This window comes from Haemorhous mexicanus, chromosome 4 (assembly GCF_027477595.1).
Source record: "Haemorhous mexicanus isolate bHaeMex1 chromosome 4, bHaeMex1.pri, whole genome shotgun sequence".
NCBI classification, from domain to species: Eukaryota; Metazoa; Chordata; class Aves; order Passeriformes; family Fringillidae; genus Haemorhous; species Haemorhous mexicanus.
The window spans coordinates 20,099,007-20,121,049 of record NC_082344.1 but is presented as its reverse complement, the minus strand read 5'-3'; the positions used below and the strand labels follow the sequence as shown (position 1 = coordinate 20,121,049).

General features: G+C 40.2%; 1 protein-coding gene across 5 annotated transcripts in view; it reads left to right on the top strand.

Moving 5' to 3' along the window:
* PTPN13 (protein tyrosine phosphatase non-receptor type 13) overlaps window positions 1–22,043 on the top strand; it is a 112,059-nt gene that overhangs the window by 36,998 nt on the left and 53,018 nt on the right. For all 5 annotated transcript variants that reach the window (XM_059844008.1, XM_059844007.1, XM_059844006.1 and 2 more), the window contains exons 5-7: window positions 2,586–2,771; window positions 5,721–5,814; window positions 16,910–17,473. In XM_059844008.1, the coding sequence (XP_059699991.1) occupies window positions 2,586–2,771; window positions 5,721–5,814; window positions 16,910–17,473 (844 nt within the window). The remainder of the gene's footprint in view (window positions 1–2,585; window positions 2,772–5,720; window positions 5,815–16,909; window positions 17,474–22,043) is intronic.

Here is a 22,043-nt window from a genome sequence, read left to right as displayed (position 1 = left end):
CAGGGTTTCATACTGAGACACTGAGAAGTAAGATGCCTTTCCCAGGATTTTACGGAGTGGATCAGGTTGGAAAGAACCACAATGGGTCCAACCTCCCTGCCCAAGCAGGGTCATCCCAGAGGACATGGCACAGGATTCCATCCAGATGGTTCAGTGAGGGAGACTCCACAGCTTCCCTGGGCAGTCTGTTCCAGTCACTGCCCAGTACAGAAGTTTGGAGCTTTTTCTTGTGAGGTGTGGTGTTGGCTTGCAGGGAGAGGGTGCTGATAGCACGTCTGTGTTAGTTTCTATGAAGATACACCTAGGCTGGTCTATCCTGTAATGCCACAGGCTGAAAGACAGTGGTTTAAGCTGCTGACAAAGGAGAAAATAATTTGTTTTGGCTTAGGCTTATATAAAAATAAATGTTGAAGTAACAATGTTGTTAAATGTTTATTACGTGTAAAATGTTGTTTTACACGTAATAAACTTGTTTTCCACACTGCTGTAGATGCTGTGAGTCTGGATTTGGCACATATAGATACTTACCTTTCACAATGGCCAAGAAAGGGTATGAATTGTTTGGAACAGGGAGTAGACTCCTGGTATTGATTTGTCAGTCAGTGCAGACACAGTTGCAGACTGCTTAGAGCTGCGTGTTATTGCTCAATGTGGTTATTTTACACACCCAGCAGAACTCTTAGACTGTCCTGCCAAAACTGACTGAAGATAAATGTGATTCATTATCTTCCTCAGTGCTCCTTCCCTGCCCCCAGTTAAACTTTAAGAAGTAAATATCAAGAATACTGAAAATAAGGTGAAATGCTTCTGAAAAAGCATTTAATGATGGACTTGCAGCTGTGGGTGGAGCAATTTGTTGTTCAGGTTTAGGTTTGTTCGTAGTAGTAGATGTTGTATATAAGTCTAAGGAAGAAAATTTTGGAAGACTTCAGCATTTTAGGTGTTCAGTTCCTAATATTTTCTTTAACAGAATGGTTGTTGGGATCTCAGTTGTACTTATTTGGAAGTAGCTGCCTGAATGTTGCTAAGTGAGGTAAAAACCATAGACGGTCTGACTATTTAGGGCTACCTGTTCATAATGCCTACTGTGCCTGTCCCAAAATCCTTAAGAGTTTTTTAGACACTAGGGCTTTTCTTTCTTTGCTCTCCTGTCTTGTAAGAGATGAAAGGAGCAGTATTCAACAGTAGGAGGAGAGTGCCTTAAAGTAGGTGACTTAAAGAAGGTAGGTGTTGAGAAGAATGTAGGCATAAATTTCAGTCCCTGTTTTCTTTGTTTCTTTCTTTGGTGTCAAGAGTGTGGCACCAGTTTCTCAGTAATGTAGTGGGAAGGCATGCTCTACCTGCTAATAAAAGAGTATTTTCCCAAAGACAATGTGGTGAGGGTAAGCCTGGAAGAAATTTGCCTTTGGGACGTTGTCATGTGGATCCTGTGTCCTGTGGAGTTAGTGTTGGCAAAAGGACAATCTTGTGTATGGCATTACTTTTGTGTGTTAATTTGCATGTGCAGATTTTCCCCTTTTTTTAATGTTTTCTGTATTTGTCTGCCTGTGTTGGTTAATGAGCTGCTTCTCTGCTGGGAGTGTGGCTGAACAGGAGATTCATATCTTGTTCACATACATGATTTTTATTATTAGTTAGTAGTGATAAACAGATAGATGGGAAAAGCCTACATTAATTAAATCGGGGTGGTCCAGAATGCCTTTTTTATGGTTCACCTTAAGAGTGCTCACACAGGGAAGATTGAAAGATTGCAATTGTTTGAAGCACTCTGTGATGCAAAAAGCTTGACAGTGTTTGTGCTTTGTGGGTAACCACCCACTTTGGGAGAGCTGCAGATCAGAAAGCTCAGGTCCCAAGTGCCTGTGGCACCTGAGAGCAAGTGTTATCACTGACTGCTGCATACCCTGGGGAGGGATATTCCAGTTCAGTGTGCTGTATTCACTGAACAGGGAGAGCAGAAAGACATCTAGATTGATTTTTTTTTTTTGATTGTGTGTTGCAGGGTGTTGTCCTGCAGTTATGAAGCTCTGCTTCGTTAACCGGGGGCTTGGTTGTTTTATTCCTTCCTTTTTTGTTGATACTGTTTGGTGATATCACTGGAATTTGGGAATGCTAACACATCTGCTGCAAAATATTGGTGAGGTGAGGAACCACAGAAAATGAGCACAGAGGATTGTACAAAATTATTGTGATGAGGTTTGAATTTTATATTTGTGAGCGGCAGAATGATCAAAATTAAGGATTAAAACTTCCTCTGAACCTTTTCCCTTTTGCTTTATTTTCACTTATTCATTAAATGTTTGAGAAAGTCTTTGGTGTCCTGACCTTGCAGACCAGGCAGCTTGTTCATACCAGGTCATTGTAGAGTAGGGGCTGAATCCAGAGGCTGAATGCCTCTCTCCTGTTCTACAGCCACTGTTTTTTCACCTCCTGGATGGTGAGTTTCAAACTGGCACTCAGATAATGTAGGCAGCAAGCCTCATGCATAGTTAATGTGCGTTGTTGAGTGTCTTTTGTTTCTGAGTGTTCCCCAAGTCACTGTTAAAATTGATTCTCCTGTCTCCCCTGTTCTTGTTTGTCACTAGCCCATCAAGCTTGGAGACCACCTGAACAGCATCCTCCTGGGCATGTGTGAGGATGTCATTTATGCCCGTGTGTCTGTACGGACTGTTCTGGATGCCTGCAGTGCCCACATCAGGAACAGCAACTGTGCCCCTTCTTTCTCTTATGTGAAGCAGTTGGTCAGACTGGTTCTGGGAAGCCTGTCTGGGGTAAGTCTGTGTCAGCATTTGAGGAAACAATAGAGGTGAGCAGGAAGAGAGCAAAAGAGCTAATTCAGAGTCACTCTGCAGTCTTTCTTCCTCTTGTTTTGGTATGTTGCAATTTTGACAAGGGTGAGTGATGAAACACTCACAGCTTCTGTCCCCATGTAGCAGTTTGTGCACTTGACAGTTCCTCCTGGAACATGCATTCATGAGTTTCTGAGGAGCTCATTTCATGAACTGTCTTCATTGAAAAAAAAAGTAGGGAGAAACAGGAGAACAAGGTGATGAACTGTAGGGCAAGGCTCAGACTTGTTGCTACTTGAAATGCTTCAGAAATGATTGCTGTGAGTTTACTTTAACTTGAAGTTATGCTTGACTTTTGGAGAGTTGCTTATTAACAGAAAGAAGGACTCATCAGGCAGTGTGCCAATTCTCTTGCACTTCTGCTCAGCTCTTGAATATGAGAATTGTGGAGGATTTTATTGTCTAATAATGACCAAACTGTTTTTAGAAGTGAAAGAAATTACATGAGCTCATCTTGCAAAGTAACTATTCCTGATGGGCAACTTCTCTCTTCACCTAAACCATTACAGCATAACTTCAGAATAGTTAAATAACTTTAAGTAAATCAAGGAAGACCATAAATTGTCACAGAATCATAGAATGGTTTGGGTTAAAAGAGACCTAGAGCTAGATGCAACCTCCCTGCCATGGTCAGGGATACCTTTTGCAAAACCACATTGCTCAGAGCTCCATCCAGCCTGGCTTTGAACACTTCCAGGAAAAGGGCATTCACAACTTCTCTGGGCAACCTGTGCCAGTGCCTCACCACCCTCACAGTAAAGAACTTCTTCCTAATGGCCAGTCTAAATCTACTCTGAGTTTGAAGCCATTTTCCTTTGCTCTCTCACGACATGCCCTTGTAAATACTCCTTTTCCATCTTTCCTGTAGGGTCCTTTCAGGTACTGGAAGGTCATGGTTAGGTCACCCCAAGCCTTTTCTTCTCTAGCCTGAACCCCAATTCTCTCAGCCTTTCCTTGTAGGAGAGGTGCTCCACCCCTCTAATCAACTTTGTGTCCTTTCTCTGGAGTCTCTGCAGCAGGTCCATGTAAATTAAACATTGCTGTCTAGAGAGAGAGCACTGAAATTGCATGAAAAATGTTATTTACTGATGGCTTCCCTTTTTTTTTTTTTAATAAAAAGGGTATTATCTAATTGTTAGGTAGTTTCTTCATATATCTGGTTTGGAAATGCTTGCAGAAAGCGAGAGGTCCCTGCTTTTGTCTAATATTTGACAGCAGCTGATGATGTCAGACCTCCAGAAATAGTGCTGAGCCTGAGCTCCACAAAGCATTGTCTAGTGTGAGGTATGTCTGTCAGTCCAGTGCTCCTCACTGTAGTGTCTGAAGTCTTGTGTAGTTGCCAAGTGGAACTAGTCTGTGGTTCAGTGAAATAAAAGGCTACAGGGCCTTCATTAGTGGTGCTGTTAAAATAAAGATCCAAATTTTACATCAGGCCGCAATCTATAGAAGCAGCCACTCTGGAAAGTGAGTCATTATTCTCCAAGCTGTTGATGGCCATTTCAGGTTAGCAAGTTTTCTGCTTTCCCTCCTCTTGTTCTTGTCAGCAGACTTCCAGGGAGTCTGGGGTTAGTGTGGCAGGCTGATCTCAACCAGCCTGCCCAAGACAGTCACAGTGCTCCCAAGTACTTGTCCTGAAATCCAGTGCAGACCTGAATCCAGCAGGTGTGCTCCCAGGCTCCTGTCCCTGTTGTTAATGAAGGAGTGGGACTAGCAGTTGTCCAGTGCTGAAGCTTTGCTCATTTCCTCTGCCAGTGAGCTTTTAAACTCTGAACATGTCACTGCATTGGCTTTGCAAGAAGACAAGAAAAAAAAACTAGCTGAATAGAACCAAGAGTTAACAGAGCAATGTCAGCAAGCTGTGCTGCTAGGTTTTTGTGCACCTTAGCCAGCCAGCCCTGCTGGTTTTAATGTTCAGTGCTCTGTATGTATGTTGGAATTTTGTAAATTAACAAGAAAAATTTATAAATTTTGTTTTTTTCAGAGTCAGAGTGCAATTTATTATTTCAAGGTTGGCATGCTCTAATCTTGATGGGCCTCATCAAAGGCTCCAGGGGTCTTATCTCTGTAACTGGTCATTTGAAGCACAGCTGAGAGGTCCCATTAGAATGTTTTCATTTGCCATGTGAATATGCTTTGTAAAGGGCAATATAGCCCCAGGCTGATTCAGGCTCTTGCATGTTAACTGAGTTGTATTTTAACTGTGAAGTCTGCTTGATTTCTCCTTCCCTCCTGCTGTCCAGGTTACACTCCCACTACATGGAAAGATCTCACTGAGAATGTTTTGTTGTAGCAAATAAACTCTTCTTTGAATGATTGTACATGTGAAAGTTTTTTCCTAGGGAAGTAGTGATTAAAAAAAAAAAAAGTTAGTGGGAGTAAAAGGAATGACACGTGAAAGGAATGTGCCTGAGGGGCTGAGGAGGCTGCTCACAAATGGGTGCATGTGATTTGGCATGTGCAGTCAGTCCTGTGAGAGTACAAGACAGTTCTTCCTGTTATGCAGAAAACTCCTCAGTAGAACTAAGCAAGTTCTAGTCTTGCTGTAATCATGGAGGATGGTTTTAGAGTGCTGCTGTCCCTTCAGTTTGCTGTAGGGGTGGAATGTGTTTAAGTTGTGAACTTAATTTATTCTTAATTTAAAAAGGTAGACCAAATGTGTAGTTAAATAAAGGTCACACTGTTCAAATATGGATAATTTGAGGGGATATTCTCACTGATGAATCAGTTCTTTATTAAAAAGTTTGAACTCCCATTCTGCACTTAACACTTTGACACTGACCAATATTGTGCATTTACATAAAAACTTTGCTTGTTTCATACTAATATGAGCTCTTTCTACCTTTTGACTTTGTCACTGCCTTTTTTTTGCAGATGGATCAGCTGTCTTGTAATGGAGATAGAAAACTGCAGCCAGACAGGAGCCAGGCTATTCGGGAGAGGCTGAGGGGAAAAGGGCTTCCCACAGGTAAGAGCTTCATTGCAGCCCTGGGGAAGACCAGGTTTGGGTAGATTTTGCAAACAAAGAAACCAAACAGAGGAGGACGTGCTTTCATTCACAGAACTCTGATAGTTCAGTGTCTAGCTAAAAGTTGGTGATGGTTTCAAGAAAATATTTGTTTTTCAGTTCAGTTCTTATGGTAGGAAGAGGATTTAAAGGTTCTCAGCTAAATGTTTTGTTTCTGGAGAAAGGAGTTTTTCAGCTGGAGGTTGGTCAGCTAGAGGAACAGGAAGCAGCTTTCCCTTGTTTCCTCTTTCCTGTGGGCTCTGCTCTTTCATCGTAGCTCTAATGGGACAAAACAACTCTTCCTGCATCCTAAGGAGTTCTGGACTCCTTTACCTGCACACAAAGCTCTTTTACTGCCTTTTTTTTTTTTTCTGAAGAGGAGTGGTATATGTTCTATCACAGTTCTGCTATGCTTTGATAGTGTGAGATAGATATGGAGGCCAGGTAGGGTTGTACTTTACTTCAGGGAAGTAAGGAAAGAGCAAACTGGGAGACCAGGGAGGAGGCAGATGGCTGCTGTTGGAGGAAAAAGGATAAAGTGATGTAGGTTTAATGCTGGTGTTTGCCATGACTTTTAGTTGTTTAAGATCATAGATGTTGTTTAAGGTCATTGGCAGTATCAGCTCTGTGCCAGGCTTTTCAGACAAGAGGACATATTCTTCCAAAAGGCTGGTCTCTCATTTTTCTGGAAGAATTGTGGAGCTGAGCAGGAACATTTCATAAGGCATCAGCTTGGACCCGTCTAAGTCATTACAACAAAAATATGTTGCTGATGGGCTCAAGTTGCTCCTCTCTTCTTTGGCTTTGTGTCAAGCAACAGTGCAGTGAAAAGCAGGAACTGAAATAACCCATGAAGTTGTCAGTGGCAATATGAACTGCAGAAATTAGACACAAGTCTGGCAAGGGATTGGTGGTCTTCATTTGTTGAGATAGATAGATAGATATTTTAAGATGAGGCTAGATTATGCTACTGTTTGATATAAAACACTTACGGCAGTGGTGGTCAGCCCTTCCCTTACAGCACTGTGTGTTTAGGAACCATTTCTGGTACAAGCTGTTTCTTATTTTCTGGCACAAATTCACTGTTCTGACTGCTTTCTCAGGGGCTTTGTTTTCTTACTGGTTCTTCTCTTTTATTTATTTTTTTTTCCCCAGAATATTTCTGTAGCAACAGGGAGATCTTTTAGAAATATAGGGTTTGAAACTGGATCAATCTAGTTGACTGGATTCATAAACTGTGTAATGTCTGCCTTTTCTGAATTTCTTAAGAGCTTCTTAAAATAAATTCTTTCCCTGGTTCTTACTGATTTTAAGGTTTGAACCAGAATCTTATTTTTCTGGTTGTTAATTTGTTTATTCTTTAACCCTATGCTTGCCAGTCTCCACTGTTGTCCAGTAAACAGCACTGTTTCTCTATACACCTTTGTTCTTTTGCCAGTAGTACCCTATTCTGTATTTTTTTCCAAGAACTTTATTTAGGCACAATGCCTTACTACCTCGAGTTTTTAATTTCTATACCCTCTTTCCATCCCCCATTCTGCTTTTTATTCTGTAACCATAGTTAACTGTGTCTTGGTAAATTTTTGGGATCATAGCAGGGTTGTCTTTAAAGTCTGTTCTCACTGCATTTGCAAACTATGATTATTCTTTTCTTTCTTGTTTCTAGTTTTCTGTTCTCTAATACAACTGACCAATCTTTTGCTGTTTTGTTCTTCATTATCTTAGAAAATCTTTAATTCTATTTAAATGTTTGTGGTTTGAGGAGTTTTGTTTCTCTGTCCATTTGTTTTCCTACCCACAACTTCATTTAAACATTTTACCAGATTTTTCTTTCTCCTGAAGTAATGCTGTCTCCAGTGTCTTCATTATATCTTAACAAAAAACCTTTTGTTTTAGGTTCTACTAAATTTTGGAGATCGCTGTATTAGCTCCAGCCAATATCTTCATGGTTTTCTGGGTCAGCACCAGGGTGAATAAGATGTAATGTCTGAAACTTCCTCTGAGGACTCTGTCTTTAACTCAGAGGAAGTAGGGTAGATGATCCAATTGCTGTTTTTCACTGTATTGTCTGACTTGAAAAAAATGTCATGGGTAGAATGTTTTTTCCTCTTATTCTTGGAGACTGAGCCCACTTGGCTCAGCTGCTATCAACCAGAGAGTTTAACAGAGAGTTGTAAGCAACCTCAGTCAAAATTACTTTCTGAAAGTCAAGTTTTCTTTTTAGGGAACTTCATACTATCTGAAGAGTTCTAATTTAATAGAATCTTTACTCAAATAACATTTGTGAAATGAGAGAGCCTGATGATCCCCAGACTACAAAGCTGGCTGAATAGTCCTCATCCCTTAACACCTGTTCCTGTGAAGCTCACTGGAAGTGCTTGCATATGTAGAGTGTTACAGAAAATGTGTGGCAGCCTAGGGAATAAAAGTTTGTGCTTCACTCTTCCAGTGCAAACATTATATTGTCTGCACAATTCCAAGCCTGGTCTAAAAGGTACAAGTTACTAATGATAAGCTCTTGAATACTTGAGTTTTTTCTGTTCTTTTCAAGATGAACTGTAAATGAGCACAACTGCTTTTCACTTACCTTGTAGGGTTTATGATACTCTGATATTATGGTTCTGTCTTCCCCCCATTCCTAGAAGCAGAAAATATTTTTCATGTTTTCTGATATTTGAGTCTCTATTTTCATTTTTAAAAAATGGAAATCACTTGTTCATTTGTTTTATGTGTTGCCTGACCTGCTTCCACTCAAACGTTTCCAATTTCTCTGTGTTGTGTTATTTATTTGTGGAACTAATTTTTCTCCTTTTCATTAGAAGCTTTACTACCTTATTAGCTTCTCCAAAACCTTTCCCAATTCTGCTTCTGTTATCAGTCAGTTTTCCTGGTGTGCCTTAATAGCACCATCTTCTCTTTATTTTGATCTTTGATCCATTGCTTGATCTTCGTTTTGCTGAGACCTCAGGGAATTGTAATATACAAAACAGAACCCCTCAAATAACCAAACCAGTTCTTGCTGTTTTCAGTTCCGTTTTTACACTGATGTTAAGTACACTGAATCATGTATTTGGAAGTTCGTGAGGACCCAGTGAAATGGGTGTCTGATACTAATGGCAACAGCTTGCATTTGATTCAGGGAAATTCAGTGCTTATTTCTTTTTCTGTAATGCTGTGCTGGTTTGCTGCTGCAAATTCAGTCAATAACTGCACAGAGCAGCTGCAGCTGTAAATTTCAGGGAAAGTGAGCTATAGAATGTAGTGCTGATTATATTGGTTGATTAATCTCGTAGATTGAGGAGCCACAAGTAGAAGGCCAGATGAAGGTTTAAGGAAAATGTTACAATTAAAAAAAAAAAAAAAAAGCCAACAAAACCAGAACAGCTCAGGAAGGCACAAAGTCCTTTTTCCCTGATTTGTCACTGTGCTGTTCTGCTGCTGTTTGTAGCTGAAATAAATGCCTCTTAGTCCAGTTGCAAGTTGGCAAACATTGAATAGGTCAGTAAGCTACTAAGAGACAATTATGATTTTTGACCTTCATCTTTCTAATGAGTTAGAAGTTCTGTGAGTCATCTTTCACCCTTTTCTAAGGTTTAGCTGCCTCCGAGAACACATTTTGGGTCAAGTTTAGCACTGGGATGATTGGAGGGGGTTGAGGTGGGTGCACATAAGAATGGGTATAACTTTCCTAGTCACTTCCCTAGTGTATTATAAGTAGAGTAAATACGGTGAGCAGAAATCTTTGCTGGAAAGGACAGAGGACTTGTCTGATGTTCACTGAGGTGAAGTTCTGTTGAGTTGTGAAAATCTTAGAATTCATGTTGAATAGAATAGCTGTCATATGGACAAAAAGCAGCATAAGGGGGATGGCATTTATTGTGAACTTTAGAGTTTTGGAAAGGTACTTGGAGCATGTAACTTAAAATAAATGGTGCTGCTAAGTCATGCTAAGTTCCTGAATGAGTTGGCTCAGTAAGAGAGATATGCTTCTAATTGGAGAGTAGGCAGCTAATGCCTTAGATACTTGCAGTCTTTGTAAAATGATAAGATTTTTCCTTTATTTGAATTTCATTATTAATAGGATCAGTTTTCCATACCATGTTAATCCACAGTTATAATTGCCAGGACTTTATTGTTGACTTTAGGATAAATGTTTTGAAATTTTTTCACCTCACATGCTTAAATTAAATATTTTGCTCACCTTATGTAACCAGCTTTGATATTTTCAGCTATTCATTTCCATCTTTGTCTTCAAGATAATTATTGAATTAATAAACAGCTTTGTGTTAATATTCTCCCCAGCTAAATTTTCTTTATGTCTCTTTTGTGACTCACTTTCTGTGGCTATCTTGGTGAATGAGTTTTACAGCAGGGTTGGCTGCAGAAGTAATTTATTGTAAATTAATATTACAGAATGTTTGGTTTTAGTCAAGTCATATTTGGAACACAGTGTTTAGGAACTGACTTAGCCAGCAGAAATAAAAGCAGTAAGACCTGTCATGAGTCATCTGAACCAAAGAGTTACTTAGTTTTTGAACTTAAAAACAACTTAGACCTTAAAAGAGTTCTTAAATCAAGAATTATAGGTGAAAGTTACTTAATTGGCTTCATAAAGTTTTTTTGGTGCGACAAAAGATTAAATAACTGTCAAACTCTTCCAAACATAAAGCAAGATTTAATTCACTCTGTTACTCCTTGCCACAATTAATCTTTGAAAAGGATGTGTAGGCTATTAAATGCTCAGTTGAAATCTCCCTAACTTGTACTTGCCTGGAAACCTGCTTCCCAGCCATCTAATACCTGAAATCCTGCACCTCGTGTGTTTGTTTGCAAAATTCCAATCTAAGTTGATGATCCATGACCACCAAGGACAGACCTTTGTTGGAGATGTTTCATCTTCTAGGGAGATGCAGCCAACAGGTGTCTTGGCTTTCCTGCCAAGGAGGATCCCTGATTTTAACTTGACTTTTACAGTGTGGTAGACTGTCACAAGTCCAGCTAATAGATTATAATATTACACTTGTATTCTGACCTTTTTCTCTGCCAAAAATATGTGCCACATGAATGAAGGCTTGAAATTAATTTAAAAGATCATTTAGATTCACCTTTAACTGTACACAATAGGAAATATTTGGAAATAGTGATCAAAATTGTGGATGTTGGTCAACTCCCTGTTTAATTAGACAGTATGCACTGTCAGGTGTAACAAAAATGGTAGGTGTTGTAAACTGAATGGAAAATGCTAAGCCTAAGTGCAGCTGCTTTTAATTTTAACAATATTCTACTGTTTAATTACCACTCTCCATAATACCAACAAAAAAGTCAAATAAATGAAAATATGCCCTTTTTCCTCTTGATCCAGGGAAGTTGACTGTGCATTATGTTTTCTTTCCTGATCTGGGTGAATACACCACTTTTATTCTATAAAGAAATGGTTTATAGTGATTACCTCCATGTGTCAACTGAAGTAGCTTAAACATTATCTTGATAAATGTAAACACATAGACTTAAATTATCAAAAACTCCAGCACAAGCAGTTGTTGTTTCCATTTGCTTGAAAGTCTGTCATCTGTAAATCTGCTAAATATACTTTTTTTACTATTTTCTTTTTATTTCCCCTGGCTCCTCAGAAAAAAAAAAAGAACTGAGTAGGTGGAGAATAACTTCCAGAGTTCAGCAAAACCAAATGAAAGCCAGATGAAGATTTCTTGTTGAAAAAAAAAAAAATTATTCTTTTTCACTCCAACAGCTGTGCCCGTTTTCTTCCAATAAGTGTTTCTGTTTGCATGTAGTGTACTGGTGGTTGACATTGGTAGAGATCTTTTAAATTTAGGTGTAATTTCTCCAGGTATAGGGAGCTTCCAGCCTGGTGCTATTGGAAATGCTTCCAGAGCAGTGCTGAGGGCAAACTCAGAACTCTGAAGCTAAAACGAGAATGGACACAAAGATCAGTGAGGAAACCGATCTAGATGCCAAATGCTGTCTCTGTGCAGAAAAGCAGCTGTATCACTGAGCTTCTCCTGGGATACACAAAAATTCTGGAAGGGAGTAGCTAGGTGGATCTTTTGCCTACTTGGTTGAGAAATGTACCACAAAAAAATCTGACCCATAAAGCTGAGTGGGAAAGAGCAATGGTTGCCTTTTCTTGCAGAGGTGCCTAGGAAGGGAAGAGGTAAAATGTTGCATTTATGAAATATGAAGTGCTGCTTGGCAAGGCTCACTACCACTGTTCTGAACAAGATGCCTGGTGTTTTGAGCTGTTTGGTGTTTTCTGATAGAAGAGCTGTCAGTCCAAAGCAGAATGCAAATTTTTATACAGGATTTATAATTTGGCCATACTTATAGTGCTTTCAACAGTCCTTGTGTCCAGTTCAATTCTTCCTTCACAGAGAATACATTGTTTAGGAGTATTTCCGTCCGAAACTTGGATTTTTCTCAACAATTTAGAAAGGAAAAGAAGAGAGGGGGTGCCATTCCTAGCAGCCAACCCACAGGCCACATCTGGCTCTGTTGCCTTCTGTTTGGCTTTTAGCCTGCCCCAAAGGGATTGCAAACCCAACTCCTCTATCAGCTACCCACTCATATTTTAGAAACTAACAGCATTGTCTGGGGAGAAAGAGGTTTTTTCTATTGCTTTGTTTTCTGCACAAAGATGGTGTGGGAGATTGTTTTTTAAACTCCTGTATAATAATTTCCTCTTTTGAGACCTTCCAGTCTGGCAGAGGTGGTGGGTCTTCTCATTTACATGTGGGCAGTCTTTCCCTGCTCCCCCCAGACCCTCTTCCTAACCACCCCCCCACTCCCATGTGTGTGCATCTACATGTGCATATCCACAAGTCAAAATCCATAACAGAGTTGAAAAAGGTGTTCTGTTTCGTGCAAACTAAAGGAAGGGCAGGCAGAAAGACTTTAAAGAAAACTGAGTTGAGTTTAGGCAGCAAAAACAAATCCAGTATGTGATAGTACCAACAGTGTTTGAGCTTACTTAATATTGGATTAATTGCCTGTATGATCAAGCTGGTACACAAGTAATCAGACAGACTGGATTTAGTTAGACAACAGCTCTCTCTCAGAGGAAAGTCAGCCAGATTACTGTCAGCCTGAGAGAAAGATGGTCAGTAAATGACACTGGTGTAAAAGGGTGTAGTTGCATTCATAGCTGAAAATATCAAAGGAAGAAGGAAGCAGATCTATGGTTATTTAGCAAATGTAACATCTGGCAGTTGAAGATGTGTGTGGAAAATTAGTTTCATTTTAGCACCATGAGGGAATTTAGTCGTGAACTCTTGGTGATTAATTGCTATTTTTATTGTATGTATTCCCTCACTATATATTATACACTGGAATCAACAGTTACTGTAATTGCATTTGAATTATTTACAGTAATTATAAATAATTGCACTAATGTAACATCAAGTGGAGGATAAACACCCAAGGGCGATATGAGGAATCAAGAGCCCATAGACTCTTCAGATGAGCAAGGAGGTGAGCTTAGTGCAACAGACAAGTAACTGGGGAAGGGGAAAGTACTCCTTTTGAAGCTGCTTACATGCTGCAGCATCTTAATTGCTAATGGCTTGTTCTGTCACCCTCACTGACAAACAGGGAGGCACTGCTCTGTCCTGTTACACACCTGGGTAACTGAAGCCTGCAGTAGCTCTGTGTGGTCTCAGGTGGTATAATTAATGTCCTCAGTCGAGCCAAGATACTTGGGATAAGTCTCCAGAGTTTCCACTACAAATACAACCTTTTTTTTTTTTTTTTTTTAAGGGGAAGGTCATAGAATGAGTCTTGCATTATAAAGACATACAAGTTCCCTTATGCAGGTTCCTTTTGATCATTAGTTAGATATTTATTCCTTATATATAGATTTTTGTGGTGCTTTCCTTCATTTTTCAACACATTTCATTATAAAAGCTGGGAGGGGCGGTGGGCTAAAGCTGAAGGATAAACCACATACTGACTTAATGAATTTGGACTTGAGCATGCCATTAAACTGAAAACCCATGTGTTTAAGAAGGAATATTATTCCAGTCTGCTCTGTTTTGGAGGTATACTGTTTTTACTGTTTTTTTGGAATCTGGATACATGAGCCTTGTGCTGAAAGAGACTTCCTGCAGTCATTTAAGACTCTTGATCCAAGTAGTGCTGAGGTGGTGGAGGAAGTCCAGGATTAAAAAAGTGAAAATACCTTAACAGTTGATCGTGTGACTTACAAAGTCTATAACAGTATTGCAAAAAAGGAAGAAGGGATGAGGACAGATTTACCTTGTTAAAAAAAGAAATACTGGCTTGGACTCATTGCTGGTTGCCTAATCCAGTTTTACTACTGGTATTTGCACTTGAGTTACTTCTGTATTGAGAAGTCTTGCCCTTTATCCTTGGCCGTTGCACTCTGGTGCTAAAAGCAGCATGCAGTGGGATAAAATACAGGTCTGAAAGTTGACCTGCAGAGTGGAAGAGCAGCCTGGAAGTGGAACACCTCCTACACTGCTTCCTGGCAGGACAGCTCATCTCCTGCCTCATCATGCCCTTGGCTGGCTGAGTGGCAAAGCTGTAGCCATGAGCACTTCCCTAGCCACTGCCCAGGAGACAGTGCTCATGGCCTTCACTTTTCTTGTTAGGGGAGGCCAAGTGGATGGCTGATGTGGGGAGTAGAGAGCATCTCTTGTGTGCTCAGGCAAAGGAGCTTGGGTCTTCAGTGCTTCTGTGCAGACCGGAAATAGCTTCTGGTACATCCAAGTCCACAGGAAGCACAGCTTTGGTGAGGAGGATGCTCCTTGCCCCCAGCACTCTTTTTCACTGACAGGGCTCTTTAGCTGCAGTTCTCACCAGCCCACAGCAAGAGAGGGTCGTGTCTCTGGAGTGCTGTGGTAAGGATACCCACAGGTGCTAAAAGTACCTTGTGACTCTTTTCATTGCACGTGATCCTGCAACAGGATCAGTGTGCAGAGACCTAAATGATCTTTTGAAGCAGGAATGTTCTTCTGAGTCATGACCAATGCTGTAGCAAGTAATCCTGTGTGCATAGCTGTGGTAGTGTTTGGCAGTTGCAGCTGCCTGCTTCTCTTGGTATTCTTCTGCTTTGTTTGCCCTTGTTTTGTTCAGTAAGGACCCTGCCTGTAAATGCTTTCTGTGTTAAAGAAGTGGGTGTTTGGTTTTTTTTTTTTTTTACAGTGTGTAGAGGAGGTTGTTTTGGTTTTTTCCGGCCTGAAATTATCCTGGAACTCTCATTACTGGGGAGGATTCTCGGAGCTGCTTTTGATTTGTGTTTCTGTTGGCCATCTTAAAAAGCTAACTGCAGTGTTAAGTTTTTTTGTCTCACAAATGACTGACTTAAAATCCTGTTCAGGAATGTTTGTCCTTGGTGCATGTACATGAATGTGAAGTATGTGTTTGCAGAGTGGATATCATCCCACCTCTTTGGATGGATAGTGGGAACTTCACAATGAACGCTTATTTTTTTAAAGGCTTTTTTGTGTGTGAATTATACGTAGTTCAGCAGCCTTAGGATGATGTATAGTCTGAGAATAAGGTAATAATGTAATATTTACTTGACCACAAAGATAATTATGTTTAGTTTAATATTAAAGCTATCTTTGTAAAATACGAAATGAGGCATCAGATCCTTTTAGAAGATTAGTTTGTTCTCACTGGCAAAAGTGTTTTTTATTTTCTTGGCTAGGGTGTGTGGGAATTGTGTGTGATTTCTTACAAGACACCTTTTAGACAATCCAAACCCTAACATTTTGTCATCATGTCTTTGCGTGGTGGTAGGAAGCAAGGGGCTACTTGGTTGCATTTGACTTGAGTCTTGCTGATTTTGATTGTTATTTAAATATCACAGAAATAAAAACTACAAACTAAAAGCACAGCCCTTCTTGAAGAAGAATGTCAGAGTTGCAAGGTGTTTACACCTTTAACAGCCATAAGCTTTTAAAGCAATAGTGACTTCATTTCCAAATATCCCTAAAGCATTCTGTGAAATTCTGTTTGGAAGGATAACACTGTAGATAAAGATCAGCAGGAGCCTGCTGTGCAAGTGGGGCAGTTAATTTCAATCAATGGAGGCAGGGCTGTGTTGCATTCTTTAAGAGTAGTAGATACAGCACTGTGATTAGTTTGAACTCATGGCTGCTTGCTTTTGCAGTGAAATCTTCAAGGCTGCTCCTTCTTAAAGAATGTACATGGGAATATCACCTTAAAGATGGGGCTAGCTCTAAGGAAGGCATCAGTCACGTGCCATGCTGACTCCACCTGGGTAAAAACTTCTTGGTCACTGTGATATGATATTCTTCAGAGACCCCATATTTCATTGATACGGTTCCACCTCTGGCAGTTTCTGTTATTCTGGAAGTAATTTCATGAGAAGGGAGGGAGAAGAGACACTTCCTAAGTATTGGCAGATCCATGTATTAGTGAAACTCAAAGGGTGCAGACTCATAGAATCATTTTAACTTTGGGAGCTTTGTTGGTTTTGTTTCAGAGTATTCTTTACCAGGAGATACTGTAGTCACCAAAATTAGTCATTAGAGGAAGATCCAGGATTTTTATAATTCCTAAGTACACAGTCATTCTTTTCTTATTGCTGACTATTGCAGGGCAACTGTAAATCTGTAGAACAAACCTGGACTTGTTATTAAAACCTGTAGGCGGTGTATTTGGGTGTGAGAGGAATGGCTGATTTCAGATTGATTATTAAGTAGTATTTTTGGTGATAGTCCAGGCTATTTTGAAAATGAAACTAATGAGAAAACAACTTCAGTAAGTATGTGAGAGTTTTGGGGTTTTTACTGTTAATGCAGAATTATATAGTAGGCTTTATTTTTTTTTTCTTGAGTTTTTTAGAAATAAAAGAAATAAAATGGTCATCATACATGAAGCTGTTGTATTTCTGTCTTTGTTGTCTGAGGGAGTCCTTGGGGGAGCCTTCTCAATGCTATGTATGGTAAAACCAGTGCCCTAGCGTATGTTCATCATACCCTTTGACCAATTTGTGTTGGACTCCTGTGTATTAGGTAGAAAATTACATGTATGAAATGTCTCCTTATTCCAGGGAAAACACTGACAGTTGATGCGCCTGACGGACACCGAGGTCACTTCTCTCAACAGACCACCCTTAACAAAGGACTTAGCAAGTCTATGGGATTTCTGTCCATTAGAGGAACACGAGACGAGGAAGAGTTTTTCCAGGGCATTTCTGCAGATTACAGTTCGGGTCAGGAAGATGTTTTCTGTCCTCATAGGTGTAAAACCAGTGAGCTTGCGAAAAAAGGTCACCTTCACACAGATGTCCCTCCCAAACGGAAAATATGGGCTTCTTCCACAGATTTGCTTTGCACTACTGACAAGGCAGCTGAGAGGGACCATCCTGGAGGCCCTCACAGGCACAACCATCAGTCTGAAACGTTTACAGTACGGACTTCTACTGCTGCCAGGAACAAGGAAGCAAGATACTCTGATGGGAGCATAGCACTGGATGTCTTCGGACCACAAAAACTGGACCAAACACGCCACATGCCTGAGACATCAACTTCTGCAGCAATATCAAGTGCCTTTGACAGGATAAGAGAGAGACAGAAGAAGCTGCAGCTTCTGAGGGAAGCTATGAATGTAGAAGGTTAGTGAAGCTTTTTGATTTTCTCGGTATTCCACTCATCAAACAAAGATTTCTCATTATTATAAATTTGAGTTCTCTTGTAGCAGCTCATGAAACAGCTGAGAGCTTTGCTTCATCTTTTTTTTACATAAAGTGAAGTCATTAATCTGTTGTCAATGAAGATAAATTGGTTGTCCAGATTGCTCACTCTGAATAGTTGATCTCTAACCAGTATCAAGCTCATCAATTACAATTAGAAAAAAAAAAAAGCTTGTAACAGCCAATTGTCAAGCAATTTTTCTCAAACTAAGATTCTCATCTCCAGCTATTAGAGGTGGATTTATGCCCCTGAGGAAAGGCAGAATTTCGTCTCTAGATCTCTGGTTTTGTGCTGTGTAACTCTGGACTTAAGCCCTTAAATATGAATTATTTGTGGCCTCATGTTCAGATCTTCACTTCAGTGTGAACACTTCACACAAGTTCCATCAGTTCATTAAGAAAATGCATGGGGGAAAAACACGTCTTCGTAATTGTTGTGGGGAAAGTTATAAAATTACCTTGATGCAGACCCCTGTAACTGCAACTGCATGTTTTTTTCTTTAGGTTTCAGGGGTGATTTTCAGGGGCTGTAAGTTTGAGACAGTTGGATAGAAACTGAGAGCAGAGCTGGATCCTGCTCTTGCTGGGCCAGAAAGCATTGTGTGGTCATCCAAGGTGTATGGTGCAAGAGCTGTATGTATAGAGCTCAGGCATTTACTCAGGCGCACTCAAAGACTCATGAGTTAGCCTGCCTCTTGTGTGACAGAAGCAACTGTGAAAACACACCCTACCTTGACTTCCTTCTTCTGCCTGAGATGTAAACATCTCCATACTAAGGAGAGATTAATAAAGCCTTTTGTCAAAGCTGGATTTCTGAAAATGCCTGCTCATGCCCTTTGTAGCCATCCTGGGAGATGCTTGTATTGAAATTAGCACAGGAAGCTGATCCTCTCCTGTGCATGTGAGCCTTTTGTTCCAGAAAGGAGGAGTGTTACTGAAATGGCATAGGCAGGTTAAAAAGCTGCTGTGATTTCTCTACAGTTCTCTTGTGCTATCAGATCAGCATCTTCCGATGAGGGGATGAGGGTCACATTATCACTGAAGAAATGAACATCGATGAAAGCAGCACTGTGGAGTTACCATTGTTTATCTCTATAGAAATTTATTATCTGTTGTTATCTACCAGGATGTCTGGTGAGGGAAGCTTGGTTGGCTTTTGGTTTAAGAGTCTGAAATCAGCAGGGTCCATCTCAAGTATATGAGTCAACTCGGATCACTGGGGATAGGCAGCTGAGAGAGTTTAAGAGGAGGCCACTCCCAGCATTGGGAAAGCTCAATAGCCTTGTTGTTCAGGTGTGCAGCTTTGTGCGGGTTTGTGTTGCACAAGAGCAAAACCAAAAGCGTGGCCAAACCCATTGATGAGCAATGGCTTTATCATTCTCATTCAGGCAGATTGGGAGATGGCAGAAAACAAAACATGCCCGTGCCTTGCAAACTGAGATCGGTCAGATGTGTGAAACTACTCAATTCATAAGGGGAATGGGTGAAAGTGCAGTCCAAGTAAACTGGGGACTGGGCCCTAATAGTCACAGAGGCTGAGTGACAAACATGTACAGGGAAGACTTAAGGCATTTGCCAATGACTCACTGCCCTTCCTTCTGAATTACTAGGAAAAAAGTAAAGGCACTTTCTCAACAGGTAGCTGAGTTTCAGAGTTTTCTATTTTCAAGAAGGGTGTGTTTCACTCTTGAAGGTGGGAGTGTGTGCTTTACTGTTATATTTTAGACTCTCAATTTTTCTTCAGTCAGTTAACTGCTTAAAACAAATCTTTGGGACCAGAAACTAGTTGTGAATGTGGATTTTTAATGAGCCAGTTTAAAGGAGTATTCTAGTAAGATGGATGATGAATGCTTTTTCACAAAGGAGTTAGTTGCTGTTATGTATTTTAGGGCTTGAGAAGCCAGACTGGAAGTATCTGTTCTGGTTTAGTAAGCAGCTTCATCAAAGTCTTAAAACAAAGTCTGCTCGTCTGTTAAGACTTCTTTCCCTTTTCCTTTTTTTGTTCCATACTGATCTTCATCTTACATTTTTTTTTACATGAGACATGTTTCTTGAGATCTTTTGTAAAAGTCTGTTGCCAGTTTCATCTGTCAAAGAAATGAAGAATACAGTCTTGAGTTTTTTGTGTGTTGCTGTTGTTTGTAATTTTGAAGTACTTAGTGGGTAGACAGATATTTCCACATCCAGCACTATCAAGTGTCAAGTGTGTATGGAATTACTCTTCTGACCAGTGCAGCTGAGAGGCATGAGTGAAAAACAGAGGAGGAGAATAACTTACTTCAAAAGTTCATGCAGTTTGGAATAAGGGTTCAGTTCAGTTTGGAGGGGGAGGAATGGGCAAGGAGTCACGGGAAACAGGGTTATGGCTGGGTAGCAGAGGAGAGACAATCTGCCTTCTCTGTAGGTCTGGGGATATTTTCAGTTCAGTTGAACCCAGGTCTAGGTTACAGCTAAGCCTGTGTAAATTGTATTAAGCCTCTGCTTTTGGCTGTATACATTGTTTTTCCATTTTTGAATTGTGAAGTGACATTGGACTCTCTGTGAGTTGAACTTGGCGAGATAAAACTTCCCTCCTCAAACTACAAAGGAATTTAAGTGACATGTGGCTTATTTTTCTTTAACTTACTTTGGGTTAAGCTGAAAAACTTTTCTGTTGTTCATAAAACCTTAAGCAGCTGACTGCCTTGGAAAAAGAAAATGTTCTTATGCACAGGCTCTGGTTTGCCAAGCTTTCACTCAGAACAGATTTCTACAATCTAAATTATAAACTCATGAAAAGCAGAGTTTATAGTGGAAAGAATGACAGAGCTTTAATTACAGCTGTGCTGTAGTACTTTGTAGTGAGCTGCAGACCATCTAAATTGCACTGTAATATACTGTTAGAACATCTCAGATTTAGCCTCAAAAGGCTTCCAAGGACCTTGTCCTTGTGACTGCCTTGCTCTTGAACTGGCGGGTTTATGTTAATCCGCTGTACAGTTTCAGGGTTGAGGTTGTTTATCTCTTCTATACTGAAGATGATTGTTTATGATTAGGTGCCATTTAGCCAGATGGGGGCAAGGCCAAGAGTCTGCTATTTGACTTACAGTGTAGCCAGTTCTGATCACTAAGAAGAGACTCGAAATCTAAGTGTTAATTTTACCAAGACAGTAAGTTCTTCACCTTTGCACTTATCTTCATGCCTGTTTTGTTAGGGGGTTTTGTGACCTTAGAATTTATTAGAGTTAAGAAGTTGTTAGGTGTTAAATCCAAACATCTTACCTGTACCCAGAGAGCAGGTTTTGTTTTTGGTGTTCTTTTGAAACTTAGAAATTATTGCCTGGCACCTGCTGATAGTGTCCCATTTCTTTCAGAGAGAAAATAATACTCTTTTACATTGTGCAAGCTTGCATTGCAGCTCAGGAGTGTGAAGGTGGCGACTGTTCTCCTGTGCTCCAGGGTTGGGTTTTTTTGCCTTCTCTCCCACCAAACTGATTGTATCTCCTGACACTTGGGAAGTGTACACACACTCAAGTTTTCCTATCCCAGGCTTGCCTTCAAATGGCTCAGCAGCAAGGCACAAGTCTGTGAGATGGTAATGGTCGCCTTGTCTGAACCTCTCCTTTTACTTAGGCACCTCCTCCCCCCACTCTGTTTTGAGTGAATGTATAATTCAAAGTGAAAGGATTTATGTGTTACTTGAGTGAATGGGTATCCTTTTAAAAATTTTTTTTAATGCAGTGTTGTTTATGAGGATGTTGTAAGTGAGATACATGAGGGAGCATAAAGCTTGCCCATGTCCTTGTGGAATACAGCAGGACAAAACCAGGTATGAGAGTAGTACTGTAGCTGGCTGTGGGTTGAAATAGCACACAGGGCAAACAAAGATGGGAGAATACTGAAAAAGTTGACCTTGCTGAAGCTCTGGAATGTTGAATCCAGGGGTGGGGAAATGGGGGTGGTTTGGGAATATTCTCAAGCCTTTGCTAAATGTTTTTGCAGTTGGGAACCGTGTGAATTCCAGCCCCACAAGTTGTGTTTATTTCTCTCTATTTCTACCTTTATTGTTTTTCCATCAAAAAAACCCAGATTATTAAATCCTCAGATTTTTTTTTTTTTGTCCAATTGTTGCTCTTGCTTCATGGAGTCAGCAAGAAGAGGCAGTAATAGTCTATATTTCTAGACAAGAGTCTTTTCCTCCTAAGTCTTCTTCCATGTGTTTATCTCATGAAACTTCTCATTAGCTACCTTGAAGGCTCATTTGGACCCCATTTATGAAATTTTCATGTTATGACAGCCTATGTTTAGCTGGGAAGGTTGCAGTTAAAGATTACAGTTAGGGATACTGTAAATGCCTGGATTTTAGGTGCTCTCTTAGTTTAAAGGTGCATTTTTGAATAAGGAAAATTTCTGCAGGTAATCAGGCAGCTGTTGGTAGCAAATTTATCCCAGCAGATTAAGCCCCAGAGGTTTGAATTTGGGAGCTTCTGTAGGAGTATGTTAAATGGGAGAT